This window comes from Curcuma longa, chromosome 13, assembly GCF_044706935.1.
Source record: "Curcuma longa cultivar G26 ecotype Majalengka, Jawa Barat chromosome 13, ITB_CL_G26_1.1, whole genome shotgun sequence".
Classification (NCBI taxonomy): Eukaryota; Viridiplantae; Streptophyta; class Magnoliopsida; order Zingiberales; family Zingiberaceae; genus Curcuma; species Curcuma longa.
In genome coordinates, this window is record NC_133873.1 from 1,833,163 (window position 1) to 1,859,801 (window position 26,639).

Sequence of the window (26,639 nt, forward strand, 5' to 3'; positions counted from 1 at the left end):
CAACCAACTATAGAGTCTTGATAGAGATAATGATTGGTTGGATAACCCCTTGGATGAGACACACTATAAATCTTATGTTGGGAAGTTGGAGTTGGTGAAGATGGTTCTGCAAGGTATCGAGTGCTTTTGATTCTCCACACTATTAGTTTTGAGTGGGGTCATTGACAAGCTTGACTCAATTTGCAGATCATTCGTATGGATGTCCAAACATCCCCTATCTCTTAGGCTACAATGTGCTTATCGAAGGAGGAAGGGGGTGTGGGGTTAGAGACCTTCGAGCATGGAATTCGACGTTGCTTAGTCATGCTATATGGAATATTCAATGAAAGAAGGCTCGATTTCGATGGTCTGGTGGATTCATTATCTGTACTTGGGGCAGACTAACCTTTGGGCATGGCAAACAAAGGTCTTCGACTCTCCATTTATCAAAATACTACTACAGATTAGGGATGACCTTCTTACGTGCACGGACACATCAGAGCAGGCTGCTTCATTGCTTACTGATTGGTACACACAAGACTAGTAGGGACCTTGCAAATCCGATGACTTCTTCCATCCAAGAAGTAGTGCTCAGCCATCGACCACCATCGTTTGCAAGCTTACCCTATGCTAAAGCACAACTTCACCTTGCGGCTATTTGCACATGGACATCTACGAACCAAGGATCATTTACCATATGTGCAATGCAAGACGTGCCCATTATGTCAAGGGGGATGATGAGGCATTCAATCACACATTCTTTTAGTGTTCAATCAACATGGTCCTATATATGGGTTAAAGTGGAAACATGGCTAGGAATGCATTAGGAGATGAGTACGACAAGGAGAATGCTATGAGTCTTCAAGAGGACATTCCAAGGGAGCTACCAACTCACTAAGATGCGATTTTTGGCTATGTTGTGTACAATATATCCCATATGGCAAGCTAGGAATTGATGTAATTTTGATGGTGATGTGCCAAGTATTGATAGGATGTTCATCAAGATCCAAATGCATGTGTTTCAATCTATGAACACCTAATATGTACATTCTTTTCTTGCCCTCTTAATAATATTTACCTTATCCAAAAAACATCATACATATCAATCAAGGATTTGTCCTCCTTCTTCAATAAAAGGTGGAATCCACCACCCTGCGACCCCATACGGTTGGCCCCACGACCATCTGTGAAGAGGTAAATCGGAAAGTTACAGTTGATCGCTACAAAGGATTTGTCTTCCTTAAAGCATGACATATGAATAACATGAGGACATATAATAGGTGTCAATTATAATTTATATTAACTTGTAGTATATAACACTTAAGGTTTCATAATTTCAATTATAAGTGTCAATTTATATTAAAATTCAAGGTAAACATGCTATTAGTCGTGATAAAAATGAATCTAAGCATATTTTTTCAATGTTATAAATGGGATAAACACATTTAAAATGATTAAGGGCTTCAAAATATTTAAAAAAATATATGAATTACTTGAAATTGAACTAGTTATGCTATTCTAGTTGATTGAACTATCAATTTCCATTGACTAATCTAAGTTAACTAGAAGCTGAAAACCTTTATGTTTAGTATTTTTCATTTCAATCTAATTATCAAATGATTATTTAAACATGAATTAACTACTAGTATCATTTTGATAATATGCAAATCATTGAATTACATGTGTTAGGTTCATAGATAGATACTTTTGATAATTCTATGGTTCTATTGATACTTACTACCACAATTTATGATTATTTGAAGCCCTATCATGGAAACCTAATGTTTTGTTCATTATATGTATATTTTCAATGCTAATCATTTTGAACTTTGTACATAATCAAGTATACTACTCTTCACGTAATTTGCATGATCAATTCACAAATTTAATACTTTTGGTCCAATTACATGCATCATAACTAACACCATGACCAATATATCAGCCTATCATCTCAAGATATTTCAATACGAAATCAAAGTTATTCTAATGTTTCTAGTGTGATGATTAAGGCATTATCTTAATACTTCATGTGATCATACTAACACATATATAAATATGGCAAATATCATACAACATAATTATGCTTGCCAAAAAAATTGGCAGCATTTTGTTCATATAGATAGGGATGGAGCTAGGGGCGATGGCGGTAGTCATCCCTCCTCACATAAACAATTATATTTCGCTCATCCAATATGAAATTTTTGAGTCCGTCTCTACATATAGAAATTCATATCATACAATCAAGCATTGGATGGCCTATGATCATGGCATATTAAGCACAAATCATACAATTATCACCAAATTCATATCAATCCTTAATTATCTAGTTCGTTCAATTACAAGCATGATGTAAGTATATCATTTAGCATGTGTATATATCCTAAATTATGTGCCAACTCACTAGGGATGAACTAACCATTCTTCCCCACTTGTTGGCCCACTTTAAAACAATTTGGAGTGTAGCCACATACTTTGGAACCCAATACAAGTTGTGTCCAAATTGATTGACTAGGTATTTCTTAGTTATTCATTTTCTAGGAAATTTCTTGACCTTTTTGATTGCATTCGTAGTTGGTCAATATGAATTGATTTTAATTTTGGATTGACCCACCCCCAATTATAATAGAATAATAGACCTTTTCATTTGCCTTAATTTGTATCCTAGGCTAGTCATATTAACATTTACTCTTTTACTTCCTGTGTTTATATGTAAATACTTGGGCTCTCATGAGAATTTTCCTATGACTATTATTGTCAAGTCATCTATTTGTTTTTTTTTAAATTTTTTTAGTTCTCAAGTTCCTTAACTTGAGATTTTGCATACATATATGATTCATCAAGAGGTGGTGATAGGGAGCTAATTTGTGGTTTTAGGGCTTTTAATTATTTCTTGCAATTCTTTTTTTATGGCCTTACCTTGTTTCAAAGAATTTGATAAACTAGATACCATATCAAATAATTCATCAACTGAGGAGAGTTGATCTCATTGTAACTTTTGTCCAAAGCTCCCACTTCATTGTTGCTAGAGTCCTCCTCTTTGCTAATGGTGTGGACTCCATCTATTGCCATTAGAGCAAGGTAGTTGCTTTTGAGCCTTGTCTCTTGTTCTTCTTTAGAAGTTGAAGATGTGTTGTTCAAAGTAGTCCCTAGGGCATATTGCTTCTCCTACTCTACTTCACATTCTAAGTGCCCATGTTCTTTACAATCAAAACACTTAATTATCATTTTATTCTTCTTCTTGGCATTGAGGATCTTCCTACTGGCATTGGTGCTAATTTTTTTCCCCGTTATGTTCTCCTTACCCAAAAGTGCAACTTGCTCTTCTTCAACCCTTTCAGGATATGACAATGATGAACTTCTCATCATTTCCTCTTGATGAGCTACAAATGCTACACCCTTTTTGTTGTTCTCCTTGACATTTCAATTCACTTTTTCATGTAATTTCATTTAACAAAATGATTCTTCTAATGGAATAGATTTGAGATCTCTCGATGCCTTGTAGCCATCACCATTATCTAAAGCAGTCTGTGTGGTTGGGGGGGGGGGGGGGGGGGGATGTCCTCAAGGTGAATCAAACTAACTTACTATTTATTTCTTCCTCTCCAAGTGAAGTCAGGTGGTGTTCAATTTCCTTGAATCTCCCATGTGTTCGATTGACCGTTGATGTGTGTGACCGTAAGTGCATAGTTGTCGATAAGTCATCTAAGACTTCGATTTCACCACAATGACCGTTGACACCCTAAACATAATTCACTTTTTTACTTTTGTATTTAATATGCATAAAGGTTATCTATCCTGAGATATTCGATATTTCCTCTTAGATAGTACCGGGGTATCTATCCAAATGCAGCACTTACTTTTGAGATATCCTTATTAAAGTGACTGCTTTCTCAAGGAAGCTCCTATTATGATGCCCCACGGTACTCTAAGCATTATCTCTTACTTTGTGATGTTGAATTGGTAGACTAATTAAGCTCCGTAATAATCAATGGCGTCCTTGAGAGGTTTTAAACTACTTTCGTGAACACACCCTCAAGTCTCGACTTTATAAGTTAGAGAATTGGGTTCACCTCTCAATCCTTCCCTGCATCTCTATGATATGAATACGCATGCTAGCACCATAGTCATATATACATACTAAAGTCGGATCATGAATCAAAATGTTATGCGATAAAAAGAGATAAATTAATAAAATAAGTGTCAACAATGCATCGGGCTACTCTGTAATCTCAAAATAAAAAAATTACTCCATGGAGATGTAAATACAACACAAAGACATAAAGAATAGCATTCTAAAACTCAAATCGAAGAGAAAAGAGAGAGAAGGCTTAGTCGTGGTTGTCATAGATGTCTTCAAAAGATCACTGAACTCCTTGATTGATGGAATCTTGACAGCTCCTTAGAAATGACTCTCTCTTAGGATTCTCTATTATAGGGAAACCTTTTGATAGGGAAGGAGAGAAACTTTCCTAAAACATAAAATTTCCTTAAAAAGAGTGGATTGCAACTACAAAGTCCACGACTATGTTAGGAAGCACAGCCTAGCCATGTGGCACTCTAGAAAACTTCCTCACCAACACATTAAGGGGAACACATACATGGTGGCCAACACGGTAGACCATGTTCCTTGTTGGAGGTCTCTTTTGCTACTCCATTGCACATCTAACTCTATAGGTAATGCACACTCTTATTAAGGGACATAGCCAAACTATGCACCATGCTAGAATGTATGTTCCAAGGCTTCTTGACACCAGTTAAACTCTAAATTCATGTCTTATCAATAAAAATACATAAAGAGTAATTCTTCAAACTAAAAGATTAAAAATAATATAAAAATAATGAAAATATGTGAAATTTGCTCATCTAATGACATGGATGCACGCTAAACAATACAGAAAATACAAGTATAAAATATAAGTACAAAGCACACTCATCAATTGCATGCCCATTTTTCATGGTTAAGATTTGTAGTTATCTCATGAGAATATCATGCTTAATTAGAAATCATTGCTCCCTAATTTCCTTCATGCAATTCTATAATTTTCTCTTACAACTCCTTTTCATTCTAGAATCTCCCTGCTTTATTTGATTATTTCTTTGGTACACCAAATTAGAATCTCCCTAATATCATTGATGTTTTATAATTAAAATAAATCCTTAAAAAATGAAATGTAAGGTTAAAATAAGAGACAATACCAAGGTGCTTGAATTGATCCTTTAACCTTATATAAGCCTAATTTTTTGAGATCCAATTAGCATAAAATTATAATCATTTTTAGGATGTCTTTATGCAACCCTTTCAAAACTCAAATATCTCTAAAATATTTTAAAAGTGAGCACCAACTAACATATTTTCCCACTTATAGTCGATTGAAAACACCTTCAATTGATGACTTTGGCAAAGGTTGTCATTGAGCAACTAATAACTATCTAGGTATTTGGGTAGTCGATTAGAAATTTCTTTAACTTGATTGATCTAGCCTCTATTAAATTAGATCCAATTTCAATCAACTATTGCTAAAATAGAAACATTTTGCTCTTTGTACCCTTGCATTTAGTTGACTCCTAAGTAGAATGAACTCTCTAGTTGATTGGATGCAACTCTCTCATCAACTAACTGGTTTGGAGGTCCCTCCTTCACTTGGCTTATTTTCAATATGCCTACATAAAGTCCTAGGACTAAGCTAAGATGTAGGCTAAGACTTGACATAAGTAATTCCCTAGTCGAAGGCTTCACTCAAACCATCAAATAATTTGCCCCTACCTAGCTAAACACATTATCTTTGATGATGTTGTCCAAATGCATTAGCCCAAGATTACATTTCACATACATAATCTCTCAGGCTCTAATGCCTCTATGTCTTCAATGTCTTTGATCCTCCTTGCCCTAAATCTAGCTTGCAAGTCCTTCAGTATCTTATATGCACAAATTGTTGGTGCAACTAGGCTCAACTTAATTTTGATAGATCAAGGGATGTATGTTGATGTTTGAAGTAGAGGTGCAAACGAATTGAATCAAGCCAAATAATATAAAAATATTGATATTTATATTCAAGCTCTAAAAATATATGTGATATTCAAATCAATTCGAAGCTCAAAAATATAAATAATTTTGGCTCAAGCTTTGTTTGAAATAAGATTCAAGCTCGAGTTCAATTTGAATTGTTCGAATCTTGATTCAAGCATAATTAAATTATAGCTCGAAATGACTTAAATTTGAGTTTGGTTTAAATTATTCAGACATTAATTTGAGCATATTTAAATTAAAATTATGTAAAAATAATTAAAGTTTGATTCAAATTTGGCTCGCCATCAACTTGTAAACAATCGAATAAAATAATGGGTTCGAATTCAGCTTAAAAAAATTATCAAACATGTTTGAGTTCGCTTAAATTCAATAATTTTGAATATGAATCAAATATTTTGTGAACCAACTCAAAAAGCTCACGAACAAGTTCAATTTGTTTGCACCCTTAGTTTGAACAATATATTTCTACAATAATATTATAGGTAATATCATTGAAGTGTGTTTAAATTAGGCTAACATATCAAGTAGGACAAGGTTAATTAGATATTTAACATTGAATGAAGTTTACTTCAATTAAGGTCAAGTAAATATTTGGCAAAGTGGAAAGTCCAATATGTAGTTGGCAATTAGAAAACCTACCTATGTTAGAAGATAGAAACTGCAACAAGGAGTTAACAATATAAAGTCCAACAGTTAGTTGGCAAATGGAAAGTCTAATAAGTATTGGTAGATGATAAGATAAATAAAGAGTTGACATGAGGAAAGCCCAACAGGTGTTGATAGTGGAAGTCCAAGTAGATCAAAGATGATTAGATGTTTAGTAAGTGATGAAAGTTTAAGCTAGTCAAAGAGGACTAGATTGTTGGCAAATGATGAAAGTTCAAGCATGTTAAGAAGATCAAACTTTTGACAAGTGATAAATTTCAAGTAGGTCATGGATGATTGGATGGTAGATAAAGATGAAGTCTCGACACGTCAAAGTTAAAAAATTACCAATAAATTGAAGTCTCAAATGAGTGACCTTTTGACAAGTGGAAATCCTCATGGGTCAAAGATTGACTAGAGATTAGGTAAGTGAAAGTCTTGATGAGTTAAGGTTGACCTAAGGATGAACATATGGAAGCCCTAGGGGGTTAAGGTTGACTTGAGGTTGGCCAAGTGGATGTCTTAATAAGTCAAAATTTATTGACACCGAACAAAGGATAAAATCCTGAAGGCTAGGTCTTTAGGCAATAGAAGTCCTAGTAAATTAAGATAGATTGATACTAGGAAAATGACAAAGCCTTGGAGATATGATCTCTAGGCATTGAAAGTCTTAGTAAGTTAAAGTTAAACTTATACTAGAACAATGAGAAAGTCCTAGAGATATAGGGTCTCTTGGCAACATGATACTTAGTCTTTGACTTGACTAGAGTCAAGGTATCAGTCAATTGATAAGGGAGATTAGTTGACTAGGCAGTCGATGAGTCATGACTAATTGATTGATAAGGGAGATTAGTCAAATGATGGTACTACATGAATCCAAGAAGAGAGCCATTAATCTAACATGTAGATCGTATAGTGGAGTAGTCGACTTGATGGAGGATCAACCAATTCAAGTGGCCATTGTGGGCTAGAACAATCAACTACATGTAGGTTCAGTCAACTCAGTTGAAGTAAACAATTGACTGAGGTAAGTAATTAGTCAATTGAATAGGTAGATTCCATAGCCAATAAGAGCTTTGTAAGAATGGATTTACTTGGAGTTTTGATAATCGATTCTTGAGTAAGTGCTACTGCATTCTTGAGTCTATTTCGACAATCCAAAATAAAAGAAAGTAATCCAAGAGAGGAAGCTTCATTGTGTAATTCATTTATATTGCATGGTATTTGTTATTTAATTTTGTATTCTCTTGTTCATTGTTGTAAGATCAAGCTTTGTAAATGATGTCTCCACTTCCAAAAGGTATCTAAAAAGGAGAAAAGATAGAGAATTTCTAAGAGTAATCTACCAATGAATCATAGGTCATGGAATATAAAATAGAGATTGGCAATCCATGTATATAGTTGTGCTTACGTGTTGGTTTATATTTTTGAGTTTGTTTTATGTTTTTGCACTAACTCTATTGTAGACATGAACTCAAAAATAAAAATGAGCATTTATTCACCCCCACCTGCATCTCACGGTCTGAACACCAAGTTCTTTAAGCTTCATCCATGTCATCCTTCTTGTCTTCAAGTTCACCTTGTTGTGGTCCACCCTATATTTTAGCTAACCAAGCCTTTAGTTCCTCAGATGCACTAAACACTCTAAGCATGATCCATGCCATCCATCACCTTGTCTTTGGGTTTACCTCATTACAAGTCTTCAAGCCATTAGAATAACGATTGCTCTATGCCCTTTGTCCTACAATTTACCTTGCCAACCTTTTGATCCCTCATATGCACCCAGTTTCTTGAGCTTGCTCCATGCCATCCTTTATATGTCTTGCATATAGTTTACCTTATACTCAATTTTTGAATCATCAAACACAAACCAAATTGACACATTGTTGAGTCAACCATGCACCATGAGATCCATATGCATTTTTTCAAGTCCTTCCACACTTAATGCACATATAAAAAATGTACAAGATGAATCTAACATATACTCTTGATCAAATATATCAAAACAACTTAGTTGGACATGCCCACTTGAGAGCATCATTGCACCAACATAATCCACAGGAACCAATGTATGCTAATCCGCTTATGCAATTAGTAGTAATCGTAAGCCAAAGGACCAATTGTACCAACTAACATGAGACCTTCCATAGATACTAAGTAATTAACTAAATCGATTTTCATTATGAGTCGCATCACCAATAATCGCACCTACAAGTTTGTTTATCCACTAACATGTCCACAAGTGTTAGATCATCTAATGCTATCATATAGTAAACATATAGCATATATTAATTATACATAAATTAGATATCCTATCTCAAAATAACTATGACCAAGCACCTTTCAATAGCATGGCTACATGCTTTAGGATTATCTCACATCTATTTGTTGGTGTAGCAGAAGCCATTTGGATCGCTAGAGAGGAGGGGTGAATACTAATTTGCAAGTAAAAATTTTGATTTCGCTTGCTAACAATTTAACAAGGACACACATACATTACTCGAATAAAATAAACATAAAATAAAAGAGACTCATTGTCTTACTTGGTTTGCAACCAACGGGTTGCAAATCCAAGACTATGAAAAGCGCACTAACAATCTGCTCTTCAAAAATGTTTCGAAGACAGAGAATCCTCTTACACCAATTGCGTACATGAATACAGTTAAAAGAATAGAATAGAGAATGTAGTTCGAGTGTGTATCTTTCAACTGAACTCTTCATCTCCTTTTATAGCCACTGCTCAAAGTGTCGACGTGGCATGTTCGATAGACCGATCGAGTGGATCGATCTATTGATCTATGTGATGTGGCAGTTGATGTGGCGGATAACCTTTATATGTTGCAATGACTGTTTACTGATGTGGCAGATAACCCATATCCGGTGCAATGACTATTTTTTAATGTGGTAGACTAATGACGTTATCCATTCAATGATCCTTGGTTTGCTGATGTGGCATTCGGTAGGCCAATCTAATTTGGTCTACCAATCTGATTTGTCATCCACTCAATGGGCCTTGTCTGACCGTTTGCTAACGTGTCGTTTGGTAGACTGATCTGGTTTAATCTACTGATCAAGTTCTATAGACCAATCCACTGGTCTGGATCACTTGGCATAGTCTTCCTCCCAACTTCATGTGCCTCAAATGCTGGAGTACTCTTCTGCAATTCCTTGTCCCTTAGATTTACTGAGCCCATTGGCTCATTTCTTGTGTCATCCTTCTCGCTTACTACATCTTCAGCCAAGGTTAGCCATCTCCGATGCTCCTCGTCCTTTTTGATCCTTACCGTACGACACTAGATCTTGAGCCATCGATACCTGTGTGTTTTCTTAAGTTCCTGCACACTTAGACATACAAATTAAGCAAGACCTAACTTATATTACTTTGACAACACATTAAAATAGTCGTGGTTCAAACCACTTGGGGTTTAACAATCTCTCTCTCTTTTATTGTTTGTCAAATTAGATAAAGTTAGGGTAAATCAATTTCATTAGGGTAATTGAAATAGAAATAAGAAGAATGAAATTGCAATTAAACCCTAACCTTTTTCATTCTTCTCCCCCTTTTGATAACAACAAAAAGTGGGGTTGTAAAAATTCCTTAAAAATTACCCGAGCCATAGAAAAATCTAAAATATTTACCATATATAGAGCACAATAGTTTCTGTCATAAAAAATAATTTTCATTGAAAATTAGTTTTAATTACTTTTCTAATTTCAATAAACATGATTTTTATAGATAATTATTGAAAAATATTAAAACATCTAAAATTTTAAAATTTTAGATACTTATAGAGAACATGTCATATTTTCACAAAAAATAATTTTCATATAAATTTTATATAGAATATACTTGAAAAAATTTGATTGTATTCATGCATATTAAGTCAACCATATTCTACCATTTTCAAATTTTTCTAAAAAATTATTTTAGGCACCCAAAATAAATTCATGCCTACTAGATTTATCTAATATTTTTTGGGATAAATATTTTGATACTTTTCTAATTGAGCCCCTAAACTTTCTATAATTATATTTTGGCCCTCTGAATCTTAAACCTTCTCTTGCAACTTTTGTTCTTTGGTTCTTTAATAAATTCAAATTATCTGAACAAAGAGAAAATTTTTCTAATGATGATTTTAAGGAATCTACTTGGTCCCTTAGTCTTAAATTTTCATTTGTTAATTTCTCATATTCTTCTTTTGAGTATAAATTGTCTAATTTATTTTCTAAGTCTAATTTAATCTTTTTCAATTCTATGAATTTATTTCTAACTTTACACAAGGAACTAGAAAGCATTTTTATTACATCATAAAGTTGGTCTGAGGGTAGATTATGTATCTCACTTACTATTTCCGATTCGTCAGTTGAGACTCCCCCTGCACTATTACTCTTCAGATGAGGCAAACTCTTCTTCTTCATAGTTCACCATGAATGCAAGACTAGCTCTATGCTATGGTCCTAAATCTTTTGAAGAGTATGTGTTGCTCCATGTTGCCTATAGGTTCTTATGCTTGAATTTGTAGGTCCTTTATCTTTGCCCTTGTCTTTGTTCTTTTTCTTGAGCTTGGGGTAGTTGCCCTTTATGTGATCTTCCTCGTCACAGTTAAAGCATCTTACCTTTCTTTTCTCTTTTCTCCTTATCAATTTTGTAGTCTGTTTCCTATCAAAGTTATTAGATTTAAAGAACTTCATTTTCCTTACTAAGTAGGCTTCTTCATCTCCTTCTAGGGATGTGTGCAAGTCTAACTCGCTCTTCTTTGCTTGTAGAGTGATATTGTTGTTCGATATTCCTATTTCTTTCAACCCTGCACATCTAAATTCATGTAATTCCATAGTTAAAAGAAATTCTTCTAAACTACTTACCTTGAGATTTTTTGAAATGTAGTAGGAATCTACTATCGATATCCATTCTTGCATTTGTTGAAAAGCATTGAGAGCATATCTGAGGATGTCTTAGTTTGAAACTATCACTCCAAGATTGTTGAGGTTAGTGAGGATCTCCTTTATCTTGGCATGTAATTGTGCTACATTTTCATCTTTCTCTATTCGAAGGTTGTTGAGTTGACACCTTACGAGGTCACGCCTAGTTAATTTTACCTCCAAAGTGCCTTCATGGAGCTCTAGGAATTTTTCTAGATGTCTTTGGCTGAGTTGTAGGTACTAATACGGTTAAGTTCCTACATTGATAACACACTTAGTAGGTGGAATTCTGCACCTTACCATTGACCATGAACTCGTCTCGTTGCTTCTTGGTCTATATGTGTTCTTTGAGTTCATCTCCTTCTTTGTTCCTTGGTACTTCAAAATGATATTTTATATACAATATTATTTCAAAATCTATTTTGAAAAATACCTCCATCTTTTTCTTCCACATGGTGAATTTGCCCTTGAACCTTGGTGGATGAATGCTTGAACCCACCATTCCTCTCGATCTAGTTGCTTAGTTGACGGTTAGTCTTTTTGAACGGTCCGGCTTTGATACTAATTGTTGGTGTATGGAAGCAATTTGAATCACTAGAGGGGAGGGGGTGAAGAGCATCTGCAAGTAAAAAATTTTGATTCCTCTTGCTAACAAATTAGCAAGGACATACATACATTAATCGAATAAAATAAACATAAACTAAAAAAGATTCGTTGTCTTACTTGGGTTGCAACCAACAAGTTGCTAGTCTAAGACTATGAAAAGTGCACTAAGATCTCCTCTTCGGAAACATTCGAAGGTGGAGAAGCCTCTTACACCAATTGAGTACATGAATACAATTAAAAGAACATAACAGAGAATGTAGTTCGAGTGTATGTGCTTTCAACTGAACTCCTCGTCTCCTTTTATAGCCTCTCTTCGAAGTACCGACATGGCATGTTTAGTAGATCGATCGAACAGATCGGTCTACTGATCCAGGTGACATGGAAGCTGATGTGGCGGATAAAGTTTATCCATTGCAATGGCCATTTGTTGATGTGGCGGATAACCCTTATCTGATGCAATGACTGTTTACTAACATGGCAAACTAATGATGTCATCCATTCAACAGTCCTTGCTTTGTTGACATGGCATTTGTAGACCAATCTGGTTCAATCTACTCGTCATCTACTCAATGGTCCTTGTCTGATTGTTTGTTGATGTGTCATTCAATAGGCCGATCTAGTTTGGTAGACCAATCCACTGGTTTGAACCTCTTGGCTTAGTCTTCATCCCATCTTTCATCCATAGGATGCCAGAGTACTTTTCCATAGCTCCTTGTCCCTTAAATGCATTGAGCCCATTGGCTCATTTCCCATGCCATCCTTTTCGCTCGCTACATCTTCTACTAAGGTTAGCTATCTCCGATACTCCTTGTCCTTTTCTGTTTCTCACCGTACTTCACTGGATCTTGAGCCATCAGGTACCTATGTGTTCTCTTAAGTTCCTTAACAGTTAGACACACACATTAGTGACACAAGCAAGACCTAGCTTAGACTACTTTGACAATATCAAAACAGTCATGGTTCAATAACTTGGGGTCTAACACTATTATCACCTTTTAATACAATATACTAACACAAACTTAACAAGATCATAGGTAAAAAATATTTTTTCTTCATAAAAATATAAAATTTTATTTTATAGTGAATTTTCTTTACAATTTGATTGTCTTGATATTATTATCGCTTACAACCTTATGCTTGCAAAGTGCAATCATTCATATATCTCATATTGAACGATTGAACATGACCATCATATTTCTAGTAGGGCAATGTTTTAGTGAGCAGATCATCTGGGTTATCAGTGGTATATACAGTCTCCATTGTGATGCCCCCATGTGTGATAAACTCTTCGATCAAGTGGAATCTTCTGAACATATGCTTGGATTGCTGATGAGATCATGTACTTAGTTTTCACCAAAACCAACTCTGATGGCCATAAGTCATCATGGCCATTTTAAAAACACCCTCTCATGAATCCCTTCATGACAAGTACTCTATCTTATTCTCTTTACACCAAGAAAAAAAAATCTTTGTCCTTAAACACTTAAGGATATTTTGGCTATCGTCTAGTGAGCCCTTTGTTGTTATCACAATACATTGTAATTGTTTCAACAATGTTTCCAAGCTCCAATGAATATTGATTTACATATGTCCATCCAAAAGACAATGGCCATAAGTCATCATGGCCAAGCACTCTCATGAATCCCTTCATGACAAGTACTCTATCTTATTGTCTTTACACCAACAAAAAAAATCTTTGTCCTTAAACACTTAAGGATATTTTGGCTATCGTCTAGTGACCTTTTTAGGGTTTGCTTGATATTGATTACATATGTTCAAAGAAGATGACAAGACAAATCTTATACATATCATGGCATATATATGTTAGGGTTACGAGTTGAAAGGGGAAGGGGGGTTGAATAGCTCAAATCGTTTTATCTTGAACTCAAGTACTCGAAACCTTGAAGCGACACAAGCATGACACACGCACAATGCTAACTTAGATGATTTTATTTAGTATCCACCTCCTATATGTGACAAACTCCTAGCTCTCTACTTCCACTAAACCTTCTCCTTCTCGGACAAAAATTGAAGATGGAGAAACCTTCTTATAGCAGGATTACAAAACCTTTATAGATTTCAACAAATGAAAGAAGCAACAAGAGAGAAGAAAAAAAGAGATTACAAGTTTAGCTCAGTTCTTCTTCTTTTGATTGCTTGAAGATGTTGCGAATGAAAGCTTAAAGCTGATGTTGAGTAGGAAAAATGCAATGGAATAGTAACTAGCTTGGTTGAAGAAAACCCCTTTTAAATAGTGTTAAATTAGGTTGTTTCTGCACCTTTTGCTACCACTAATCGATTGGTATAACTCACCAATCGATTGTTGACCTTGACTATCTATTGAACGGTCACTAACTTCATATCGATGGTTAAGATTTTCATGATTTTGAATTATAAACAATTGATGGGCATCACCAAGCCAATCAATTACACCAATCGATTGTTAATGCCTAGTCGAACTGGACAATCGATTTGGCCGACTTCTATTCGCTCGACAAATACTGTCCATCGATTGCACCAATTGATTGTTAATGCACAGTCAAACTGGTCAATCGATTTGAAGGCTTTTATTTGTTCGAAGTTATTTACCAATCGATTGACACTATACACTAATAGATTGGTAACATAATAATGTAAACCCCCAAATTCTAGATTTAACTCAATCGATTGATGATGCAAAAATTTGATTTCAATTTAGGGTTTATGGTTTTGGCTTACCAATCGATTGACATATCTTACCAATCGATTGTAAACCCTAATTCAGAGGTTTTCATGCTGAAATCCTTAAGCACAAACCCCATTCAAATCTAAGATGCATCAATCGATTACTAAAAGCTATCAATCAATTGATACAACTATTTCATCCATTTTAACAACTGAAGTTCACCCAAACTTATCTAATCTCATTTCCAATTACCTCACACCAGATGAACCTCTTGTTTCCTAGACTTGTGTGCCTAGAACTTCCTCACATCCAGATCTTCATTTACCTTTGCAATCGATCCCACGATCTACTTGGGTTTTCATCTTTTGCCAAAAATCTAGTCCTTTATCTTCTTGGACTTCCCTTGCTTTGCATCTAGTCTTTTGACTTACACAGACTTCTTCTTGCCAAGAATTTGGTCCTCGATCTTCTTGGACTTTCCTTACCTTGCATTCGGTCTTCCGACCTACAAGGACTACACTTATCAGGTACAGTCACGACACACGTGAAATCCACCTTATTAATCTAAATTTGAATAGTTGTCAATTATTGAAATTTCTCATTTGGGCATGATTACACCAATAATATAATCAATCCTATTGCTAAAGCATATGAATTCTAAGTCATTCTTTCTCTCTCTACTCGTGTATTTAGGCACATGTCATCAAAAAGAGCAATTCCTTCTTGGATCCTTTTGTACTAAATGTCAACATTACTTTACAGATGTATGAACTCTGGAAGAGTCCAAATAACCTTTTCATTTTTATCCTTATAGATTCTTCTATTAGTATATATGGTTTCTATCCCAAATGCTTAATAGTGAATCTTATTGAGTCATATTTTGACAGTTTGTAATATTAGGATATCATTCTTAATAAGTAAAATATTATCAACATAGAAGATTAGAAAAGTGACTACACTTCCACTATTATTCTTGTACAAGGTTCATCTTCATTTTTCTAAAGTTAAACCCTTTAATTGTTTCATCAAATTGGAGATTCCAACTTTGAAATTCTTTCATTAGTCCGTAAATGAACCACTACATCTTGTAAATTCTATTTAATTCTATGGGTCTACAAAAGTGTCAATGTCAAATATACATCCTCTAATATGTTCCTATTAAGATTTGTCTTGATGTCCATCCATCATATCTTGTAATCATGATATTCTAACATTTCAAGAAGATCCTAAATGAACTTAATCATGGATATTAGAAAAAAATCTCATCACCACTACATCTTGTAAATTTTATTTAATTCTATGGGTCTACAAAATTGTCAATGTCAAATATACATCCTCTAATATGTTCCTATTAAGATTTGTCTTGATGTCCATCCATCATATCTTGTAATCATGATATTCTAATATTGCAAGAAGATTATAAATGAACTTAATCATGGATATTAGAAAAAAAATCTCATCATAGTCAGTGCATTATCTTTAAAATTATCCTTTTCCCAAAAGCCTAGCTTTGAATGTCTATACATTGTCATCCATCTTGTTCTTCTTCTTGAAGACCCATTTTCACCTGATAGATTTGACTCCCTCATGTGAGTTAACCAAAGTCCACACTTTGTTGGCATACATGGAGTGTATTTTAACCTTCATGCCTTCTTGCTAGTTCTCAAAATTGATATCACATAGCACCTCCTTATAAGTGTTAGACTTGTTATTCTTGGCGTCGTGACCAACTGCAGTTTCTCGATTTACCTCCTCACAAATGGTCGTGGGGTCGATCGTGTGGAGCCGCTAAGGTGGTGGATTCCAACTTATGTTGCAGAAGAAGACTTGTTATTCTTGACATCCATATCTCATATGCACTGTACGACCCCTACTTGACCTATGTGAATCTTGTGTTTTAGGTAGTGGATTTTTTACAACATCTTGTGATTATTTCTTAATTAGCGATTTTATTTATGACTTGGTTTGAACCTCTTCAATTTTAATCTTCCTCTCACTTTCTATTGCATCTATGCCTTCCTTCTCAAGAATACGATGTGGTGAGAAACAAACACTTTGTTCTCAAGAACCGTTGCGCGAAGGGGAGCCTTGGTGCAACGGTAAGGTTGCTGCCATGTGACCTAGAGGTCACGGGTTCAAATCCTGGAAACAGCCTCTTGCCAAAGGCAAGGTAAGGCTGCGTACAATGGATCCTTTCCTCGGACCCCGCATGGCGGGAGCTTCGTGCACCGGGCTGCCCTTTATCCTACAAATAATCACTTATTTGATTTGGGGTCAAAACTTATCACTATTCACATGTTTAATATATTCTTCATCACCCCAAACTCTTGGTAAGAAAGACTTTCATATCTCATTTGAAGTCTATTTTACAAACTTTGAGGGCACTTTATTGAGAATGTGTGTCAAAGTCTTGTGCATTTATCCCTTCTTCAGTAAAAGGTGAAATCCACCACCCCAACTGCCTCACACAATTGGTCTCATGACCATCTGTGAGGAGGTAAATCAAGAAATTGTAGTTGACCACGACGGGGAAGGATATTACCTTGGCTTCGTCGAGATTCGACCCTTGTCCACTTCAGCAAGTCTGCTCCGTCGCAACCAACTCAACTATATCTCAGGGGCCTTGAGCATTTATCCCACATATTAAGGGGTTAGGCCAATTTAACTCATCATTGATCAAATCATGTTCAATATCGTCTCTTAGACATACCATTCGATAGTGTTTCTAGAGGATCTACTAAGAGAATCTCATTCTCATTTTAGGAATTTAGAAATAATAGACAATATTTTGAGTGCTTTAATATTTCTACATGTCTATATCCCTACTTTAAATATTAAATATTTGAACCCTTTCAAATGCTCTAGACTTATGTCTCATCATGTGTATAGAGTGTTATTGATCATTTGTAAAGGTTATAAAATAGTCAAAACCTCTATACACCTGTGTGAAATCACACAAATCTATATGTATTAAATTTAATATTTATTTGGCATATTTTACCCTTTTCTCTAAAGGGTGAATTTGTCAAGTTACCAAGTAAACAAGATTCAAAGCTTTATCAATTGAGTTAAATATTCTCACTTAAAAAGTTTGGATACACATGGTATATTAAAGTATGTTTAAATCACTTGTGTTAAGTGTCTAGTTCCACATGATATGTTGAAGTGTCAAAATTAAAAACATTTGAGCCATTATAAATTTTTAGCAGTTTTATAGAATACATTGATTTTATAAAAAGAAAAAATTAATATTCTTAAAAATAAATTTAAAACCACGAGCGTACTTAGTGAGTCAATGATGACTCAAATATAATATGAGATAAGATGATATTAAAGTTGAAAATAGTAGTCAAAAATGCATTCGATGAGTCAATAGGTCATGCACCATCAAGCAAAGAATTTTGGTAGTGAAATTAGAAAGTACAGGAGAAAGTGAAGAAAAAATAAATAGTCTATAAGATATTATAAACTTATAAGAATGAGAAAAACTTAAAAAATATATAGTAGTCAAGAAAGAAGCTAAGAAAATAGTGAATGAAGGAGAAAATGAAATCTATGAATGCTTATATTGAAAATTGAATAGAAAAGAAGGGGGGAAAGGATATTTTATAGAATAGCTAAAATAAGAGAGAGGAAGACATGAGATCTTATCCAAATAATATGTATTAAACATGAATGCAATATAATATTATTAAATGATGAGGAAATAAAAGGGCGATAAAAGATGTATTTTCATCAATTTTTAAATGAAAGTTTAGGTGAACAATTTAATTTAGATAATTTAAGTACGTCAAATGAGTATAAAAATTAAAAAAATTTTAATTTAGAGTTATAAGATTCAATTCAATTACATGGATACCTAAAGTATAAGCTTCTGAAGAATTCTTTTCCCTTCAACTTTGTAAGAAACTTCTAGCAATTTTATTTCGAGTGACCTAACTTCTTATGATGCAAGCCTATAAATTTTTTTTTTTTAACCCTCCATGTCTTTGATTTTGACTTTTTCACACCACTAGAGGGACCAACAAAGGAGTTCTTTCTCTTCTTGTTGGGTTTCCACTTTATTCTAATGCCTTTCCTTTTCGATGACAATAATCCTTCTATTAGTTGTTCATTGTACAGGATCCATAGGAACACATTTTTACACATTAAGCTAACATTAGAGGACTTTATTTTTGGAAGAGATAACAATATCATTAAATGAGATTGACCTTTAATATTCTCGAAAGGTTTAATATACCCTAGTTATTCTTACACTTGGTGACAACACAATGTCCTCTCCTTCTATACAATTCCCACCACAAGATTATTGTCTCTACCATTCGCACACCCTTATCTTCTATGTAACTTTTGTTGTATTTTAACATGTCAATTTGTAATTCCACCTTATTCTTTAGAAACTATCCTAGAAGGAACTGATTCAATGATCACAAAAGCCAAAATTGATCTCCTAGAATTTCTTCCCTTCTGAAGTATTTGGTATCTGCACATGGCTAACCCAATTGAATAGTCAATGTGAAATAGGTTGAAGATAGAGGTGTTAGTGTGATAGAATCAAAATATCTCTACAATGATATGATATTGTCCACTTTGGGTCTAAACCCTCATAATTTTATTTTTAGACTTTCCCCAAAAGGTCTCAATACTAATGAAAATATCTTCCATCTTATAAACTCATGATATTTTCTATGTATTTCCAATGTGGGACTTTGATTGTAATCCCAACAATCCTCCCCTCAAACGAAGGACCACTATACACTAATCGAGGCTAGTTTGACGTCTGATCTCTTGATCCACCAAGCCTCCTTGCCTTGATATCCGATCTTTTGATCCGTCAAGACTGCCTAATATCTGATTCAACTGACCTACTAGGACTTACCAACCTCGATAGGTTATTTTACTAGGAGATCCCTACCATTATCCCCATGGTTCAAGCCTCTTTTACCTCCTTCATTTTTCTTGAGGGTCCCCCACATGGCTTTGATACCAATTATTAGTGCAATGAAATCAAAATATCTCCACAATAGTATGATATTGTCCTTTTTGGGCCTAAGCCCTCATGATTTTATTTTTAAACTTTCCCCAAAAGACCTCATACCAATGGAGATATCTTCTATCTTATAAATCCATGATCTTCTCCATGTATTTCCAATGTGAAACTTTAATTGTACTTCCAACAAGAGAATCCTTTATGATTCCCTTCCTTCTCCATTAATTTGAATACGAGGATAACTTACTTTTATAGGGAGTTTGTGAATGAGAAAACTATTGTCATTATAGGTTCAAATCTTGAAACCATACATGTTAGGGTTGACCCAACAAGTCATGCAAGAGTGTGTTAATTGAATTTGTGTCACTCTATGTGATATTTAAGGTTATAACACGTTATACTTTGTATTCGACCTTATAGGGAATGACCCAATATTTGTTTGCTTCAATTTGGTTATATCTAATAACAATTTCCAATATCCTTCCTTCATGACAATGTTAGAGGGATCATCTACAAGTTTTCCTTCATACATGCCTCTTAGGTGTTGTTTTATATCAAGTTTATGTTAGGAAAGATTCCTTTCATGGAAAAGAGATGAAATCGGAAAAAGGTATTAACATTGAATCTACTCGATATGTTGAAGTCATTGGCATATCTATGATGTTGATGCTAGGGTAATTCTCACCTTCCACACACTTCCAACCACATGATCTTGATGCTAGCATAATGCTCACCTCTAGGTGGTTGACCATCACTTAATCAAGTGTATGTTCCTAGTAGAAATAGTAGTGTGATTCTACTTGAATTTTCTATACGCAGAAGCAACTACTTGAGTATGACTGCATCAATTCCTTTATTCAATCATACTAATCATATTGATCAAAATGATAATCATTGTTAGGAAAACCTTAAGACCTAGCTTGCTAATGTACTAATTAATGAACAAGTCTCTTTCCATTGGATCAAAAAGTATGTCATGAATAATTTCAACATCATTTAAAATTGTGGTGTTCACACTTTATTACATCACATTTGCATTAGACTTATCCCTATTTTGATTCTAAGGGGAAAGCCTACTCCCTAGCATGAACAACCACTAGGGCTTCTTCATATCTAAAAGTCACAAAATTATTTGCTATTAGTGTTAGCCTTTTGTCTTAGCTATCTACATTGGAAAAAAAATGATTTTGTCTGCATTCCTTTTATTGTGAGAATAAATATTTTCACTACCATAATAGATAGACGAAATCATATTTGCATTTACATGTTTTATTTGAAATTATTCATCCACTCACTTCTAATTTCCAAGGCACTATAACTTGATTGATGCACACTTTAGGAGTGGAAAATAAGGTCATGCATTTTCTTTTCTTTAGTATCTACATTCCTTGCAACTTGTCCATGTGAATTTGAATTACAAAATTACAACTTATACATATGAGGTTCAATTTATTTGAACATGAAGCAGGTGGAGATCACATGCAGAGATCAACTACTTCTTCCCTTCTTTACGTTGCAATATGTTCGTGATAACATCTGGTGTCCTGGCAATATTACATCGATACTCCCTAACTTTCCTAGCATTGACCATGTCATGAGATTGCAATATAGAAGAAGAACAACAATTCATGTATCAATATTGTGATTAAATATTCCACTAATTTTTACTTGTAAATTGAGAAATTTTCATTCTCATATCAACACTTCATTTCCTAACATTTGCATAATAACTTTTTTAACACTATCTACAATACTATTAATGGACTATAGCCTTGACCATGCATGGATGCCTAAACACCAACAAGTATAAGTGCTCAACTAGTAAGTAGAATACAATAATATAATTAATAAAAATAGCATTATTAATTATTCTTGTTAGAGCTACGCTAGTTCAACATTTATTGTTTTTCTTTATATAGTTTGAATTAAGTGTTATGAAAAGTTGTTATTTGAGAATCCAATTCTACAAGTACATAAAGGGTGTATATATACAAGGATATCTAACAAGATTTTAATGAATGATACAACAAATTAAATGACAAATTTTATTGAAGTAACTTGCACATATATGAAAATTTTAGTAATTTCATTTGAAGGTCATGTACACCATCATCAACCATGCTCCTCAACATCAAGTAATAAAAAATTAACTAGTTACAACATTCTCCCCATGAATTTGCACCATCATATCATGTATTTTGACATCATCATAAGCTTCAAACAACTTAATTATCCTCTTTCAAAATTTTCAATAGCACTATTATAATAAAACTTTAAAGTTTTTAACCAATTATTCAATTAGATGGGTTGTTAAAAATATATGATAGTGGAAGTATCCTCTCTTGCTATAATTTCTTCTTTTCCCAAAAAACGATTCTTGAAATTGAATCAAGCTATAGAAACACCGGCCTTGATGTAGGACGATCCCTAAATTACTTCATGATTTAAAACTACAAAATATGAAATGTCCTAATCATAAAATTATGATTCCAAGTAAATTTTACAAGAATTGGTTTATTAAAAATATTTACAATATTTAAATTCTAGTGAATTAAGGAGATTGGATTACCTTTTTTGCCTTTCAAGCCAAGACTCAAGGTCCTAGCCAAAAGATGATCATTAAACATGTTCAAAAGAGAAATTGAAAACACCACAATGAACCTAACTCTAGCTAAAGGCAAGAAACACTTTAAAATTTCACATAAGGAGCTTAAACATCCTTAAGTCATAAAAGGTGTTGGAAACTTACTATAGCCACTCCCCTTACAAGAATGACCACCAAAATCTTGAAGGCTTACTAATGTTATGAAAAAGAGTTGTAAACTTCTTATAGTAACTTCCTTAATTATACACGAAAAACCAATAAAAGAGTTGGAAATAAAAAGAAACCTTACTTATGGAGGTGTCTGACTACAACAAAAATTATTATTATTTAAATATTTGCCTCTAGAAATTATTTCTTGAGATAAAATTATTTTTAAAGGCAAGATAAAATTGAAATAACAATTGGATCCATGATTAATTTTCTTAGAAGGTAAAATTTTATCTTTTAAGTTCATGTTAAAGATTTATTAAGATAAACATCTTTGTCTCAATAAATCATAAAACCAACTAAAATTTATTTTCTAGAGACAATCATTTTCGTCTCTTCTGCATTGGAATCCGCCACCTTAGCGGCCCCACACGATCGACCCCATGATCATTTGTGAGGAGGTAAAATCATTTTCATCTCAATACATGGTACAAATGCCTAAATGGTACTTTCTAAAGACAAATAATCTGACCTACAAAAAGTCTCATATCTAACTAGGCATTCTTAAAGCATTTCATATATTCTCTCCTTAAATAAGAAACTAAATTTTATAGTAATTTTGTCCAATTAATAACCATATAGTTACAAATATTCTATTAAAATTGTATAATATTTAAGCAATAATTTAATTAAAAAATCATCAAACCACATTAGAACAAATTGTACTAAACAATGTATAATATTACAAGTACTAGATTAATAATTCTTTTTCAAATTTCTAAAGCTAAACTCCAATTTTGGAAACTCTTCAAATGGTTAATTGCACAAAATATGAAAACAAAGTTAGATTTTATAACCATTGAACTAAATAACAATTATACTATCTATATTACTCCCAACTACAAAGGCAAGAAATGATTAACTAAAAGCCAACAATTGAATACAACTCTCTTAATCAAGTTCCACTGAATTGATACAAAAGATAAATGTGAAAAAAAAACAAGTATAGAGAAACAAATACCATCTTTGTTCCAATTGATTCAAATAATTTAATATGACAATCAATTAGTTTTTAATTGTTCAGAGTTATTATCATAAATTGAATTCATATTTTTTTTTCATCTCTCAAATGACATACTTTTAGCTCATATTTTAATATTTCCTTCAATCTAAAATCTTCAAGGGTATCTATTTTATATCAATTTAAACAATAAACTACCTAGTAAGTTTGTCTTGTTAAATGTCAAATTTTTATGTAATTTTTCTCACATCTTAAAAATATATTTACTTATTTTATTTTATATTTATTAAAAAAATTAGATCCTGAAATAAGTCAAATGGGATGAATAAATTAATTTTAGGCATCATGTTGAAGTTGAATTGGGTTTAGATGGAGCCCATTGGTAGGTGTGGTCATTAGCATCATGATCAACTACAGTTTCTCGATTTACCTCCTTACAGATGGTCGTGGGGCCGACCGTATGAGACCGGTGACGGATTCCACATTTTACAGAAGAGGTGATTAGGATCATGTGATTTCGAATCACACTCAATTTAAATTTATTTTAATCAATTTAAAATTAAATAAAATAATTTAAGTGGGATAAACCAATTTAGTCATGTTGGAATGAGATAATTTTTTAAAAAGAGTTAGGGATTATTTTCTCGCCAAACTCAGCCCTCTCCCACCAGCCCTCCCCTTTAGGCCACCATCCCTCTTCTTTCTTTCTTTCTTCTTCTTTCTTCTTCCAATCCTTTTCTCCCTCGCCTCTCTTTCCCTCTCCATGTGTGCCAATAGCAATCGCTACCTCTCATTGCCACAGCCAAGAGAGGCCACCGTCTGCCTTCTCTTACCTCCTTTCCCTCTCTCTTTCTCTCCTATTTCCCCCTATGCCCATAGCCTACTAGTCGTTTGCTTTTGGCCGAGCTAAGAGGACCCTCCTTTCTATCATTTTTCTATGTTTTCTTTCTCTCCTCCCTTTTCCGATGCCCATAACCACTAGTCCACTTCTTTTGGTGGAGTCGAGAGGGACTACCAACCCTCATTATTTGGACTAATTATGAAATATTATTTAGGTTCGATTAGCCAAGGCGTTTACTGTTTTATAAAATATTATTTTATTATATTTCTGTTGGTCATTAGTGTATTTGGTTTAGGAAGAGAAATGATTGTTTATTCAATAGTAGTGGGTGTCTATTTACTAGTCAATTTTTCATATCATTATTATTATTAGATAATTATTTTGAGATTTTTGAATTATTTTTTTATTATTGTATTTGTAGATGCACAGACAAGTGAAGCACATTGACTGTTAAACACTTCAACCCTTTTGTTGTTCATTAAGGTGGGTTAAAATGAATTGTATATTATGTCTATATAACTATTTTGAAAATGTGGATTAAATGATATTTAAAATAGTAAAATAAGTTTTAAAATAAATTAGATTATTGGAGTAAATTATGGTATTCTTTTCATGCTATACACATGAGTGTTCGTATGGGTATTAACATGGGAATAGTTTACTTAAAAATTGAAATATATATATATATATAAATTAACCCTAATTGATAAGAGTTAGGAGGTTAATTAGAATTAATTAGACCTAATTAAACTTAATTAGATAATAGGACTTAATTAATGGGTTAATTGGGTAGCCCAATTAACGAAGCCCAATTAAGGCCTAATTAACTTTAATGGTTTAATAGGTTAATGGATTAAAGGCTTGTCAAATTACACCGTTTGGATTCGCACCCGTTAAGGAGAACCCGGTAAGGAACGCTTATGCTCAGTTTACTTGGTAGTATGGATGGAGAAAGGAAAGGATTCTTTTCCCCTTCCTTGGGGAAAATAAATCCCTAAGGAAGGGGAAAAGAAACCTCAAGGATTACAGTAAACGGATGAGAGGAAAAGAGTTCCCTTTCCTTCTCCCCCTCTACGCTCACTCCGTTCTCACATCGGCTTCGATCTCCTCCGCCAACCTCAGCTCGCCGGCACCCGCCGACTCTTCCTCCTCCTCCTCCTCCTCCGCCTCGAACATAAACGACCGGATCCTGTTGGATATGATCCCATCGAAGGAAAACAACATCCCGACCGACCTGCCTCTCTTCGACGACGCCGGTGGCGAGGCCGTCGCGCGTACGACTGCCAGTGAGCAGCGCAGCTGCGGCGACGATTGCGTCCGCCCCATCCGACCGACCATTCCCTCCGCCGCCATCCCGGGACACAGACACTGGACCCCCACCGCCGCTCGCGCCATCATCTCCGGCGGCTCGATCGATTGATCGAAACAAGATGACCCAATTTTGACCAGAGGGAAAGGAGGAAGAATTTCGCCTCTTCCGCGTCCCGAGCGACTCCACTCTCCTCTTCCTCCTCTCCTCCGCTGCTAACCTCAGCCTCGTTTGCTCTTCTTCTCCGCTCCGCCGCTCCGCGCCGCTTGCTTCCGCTCCTCCGCGTTGCTCGCTGCCGCTCCGGTGTGGCAGAGGGGAAGAGGCGTGGGTGGTGCGTCCGCAGGAGCATTCCGCCATGGATGCTCCCCTCGTCGACGAGGCCACTGTCGGTGCCTCCCTCAACCAGAGCAAGCAGTCAAGTGTCATCCGTCCGTTGCGTTTCCGCCCGATTTGGCGGAAATGGATTTTGGGGAAAAAATCATCCGCTGACGGATGAAATTTCTCTTCCTTCCAAAAAATTTTGAAAGGTAAACAAGGGATGGATGACTACGAAAGAAAACTTTCTGCGGTTTTTCTTTCCGCGCTTCGAAGTAAACGGAGCGTTAAAGCCGCGATCCTCCCTTCCCAACTCGTGATTTTCTCCTCTGTTCTTTGCGACCATCCTCTATTTTCTTCTCCTTCATCCTGATCGCGTGACTACGAGCGCAATCCGTCGGAGCCGACGATGAGGGAAGCTATTGGAGTCAAGGATCTTCAACCCCGAGCTTGTCTTTTTGTTGGAGGTGGCGCGATCCTGCTGGTAGAGGCGACAATCGGCGACTGTGGAGGAGGCGATCAGATTGACTACGATGTAACGCCCCCCCTCTTTCTTATACTAGTAGGA

The 26,639-nt window shown here is 34.7% G+C and overlaps 1 protein-coding gene across 2 annotated transcripts in view; it reads left to right on the forward strand.

Moving 5' to 3' along the window:
- Positions 1 to 21,513, forward strand: part of LOC141844601 (protein LAX PANICLE 2-like) — a 34,287-nt gene extending 12,774 nt beyond the window's left edge. The window contains exon 4 of one of the 2 annotated variants that reach the window (XM_074732646.1): positions 21,299 to 21,513. In XM_074732646.1, coding sequence (XP_074588747.1) covers positions 21,299 to 21,478 — 180 coding nt within the window. In that variant the 3' untranslated portion in view covers positions 21,479 to 21,513. The remainder of the gene's footprint in view (positions 1 to 21,298) is intronic. The other variant, XM_074732647.1, reaches the window with a different exon arrangement.
- Positions 21,514 to 26,639: the final 5,126 nt, after the last annotated feature.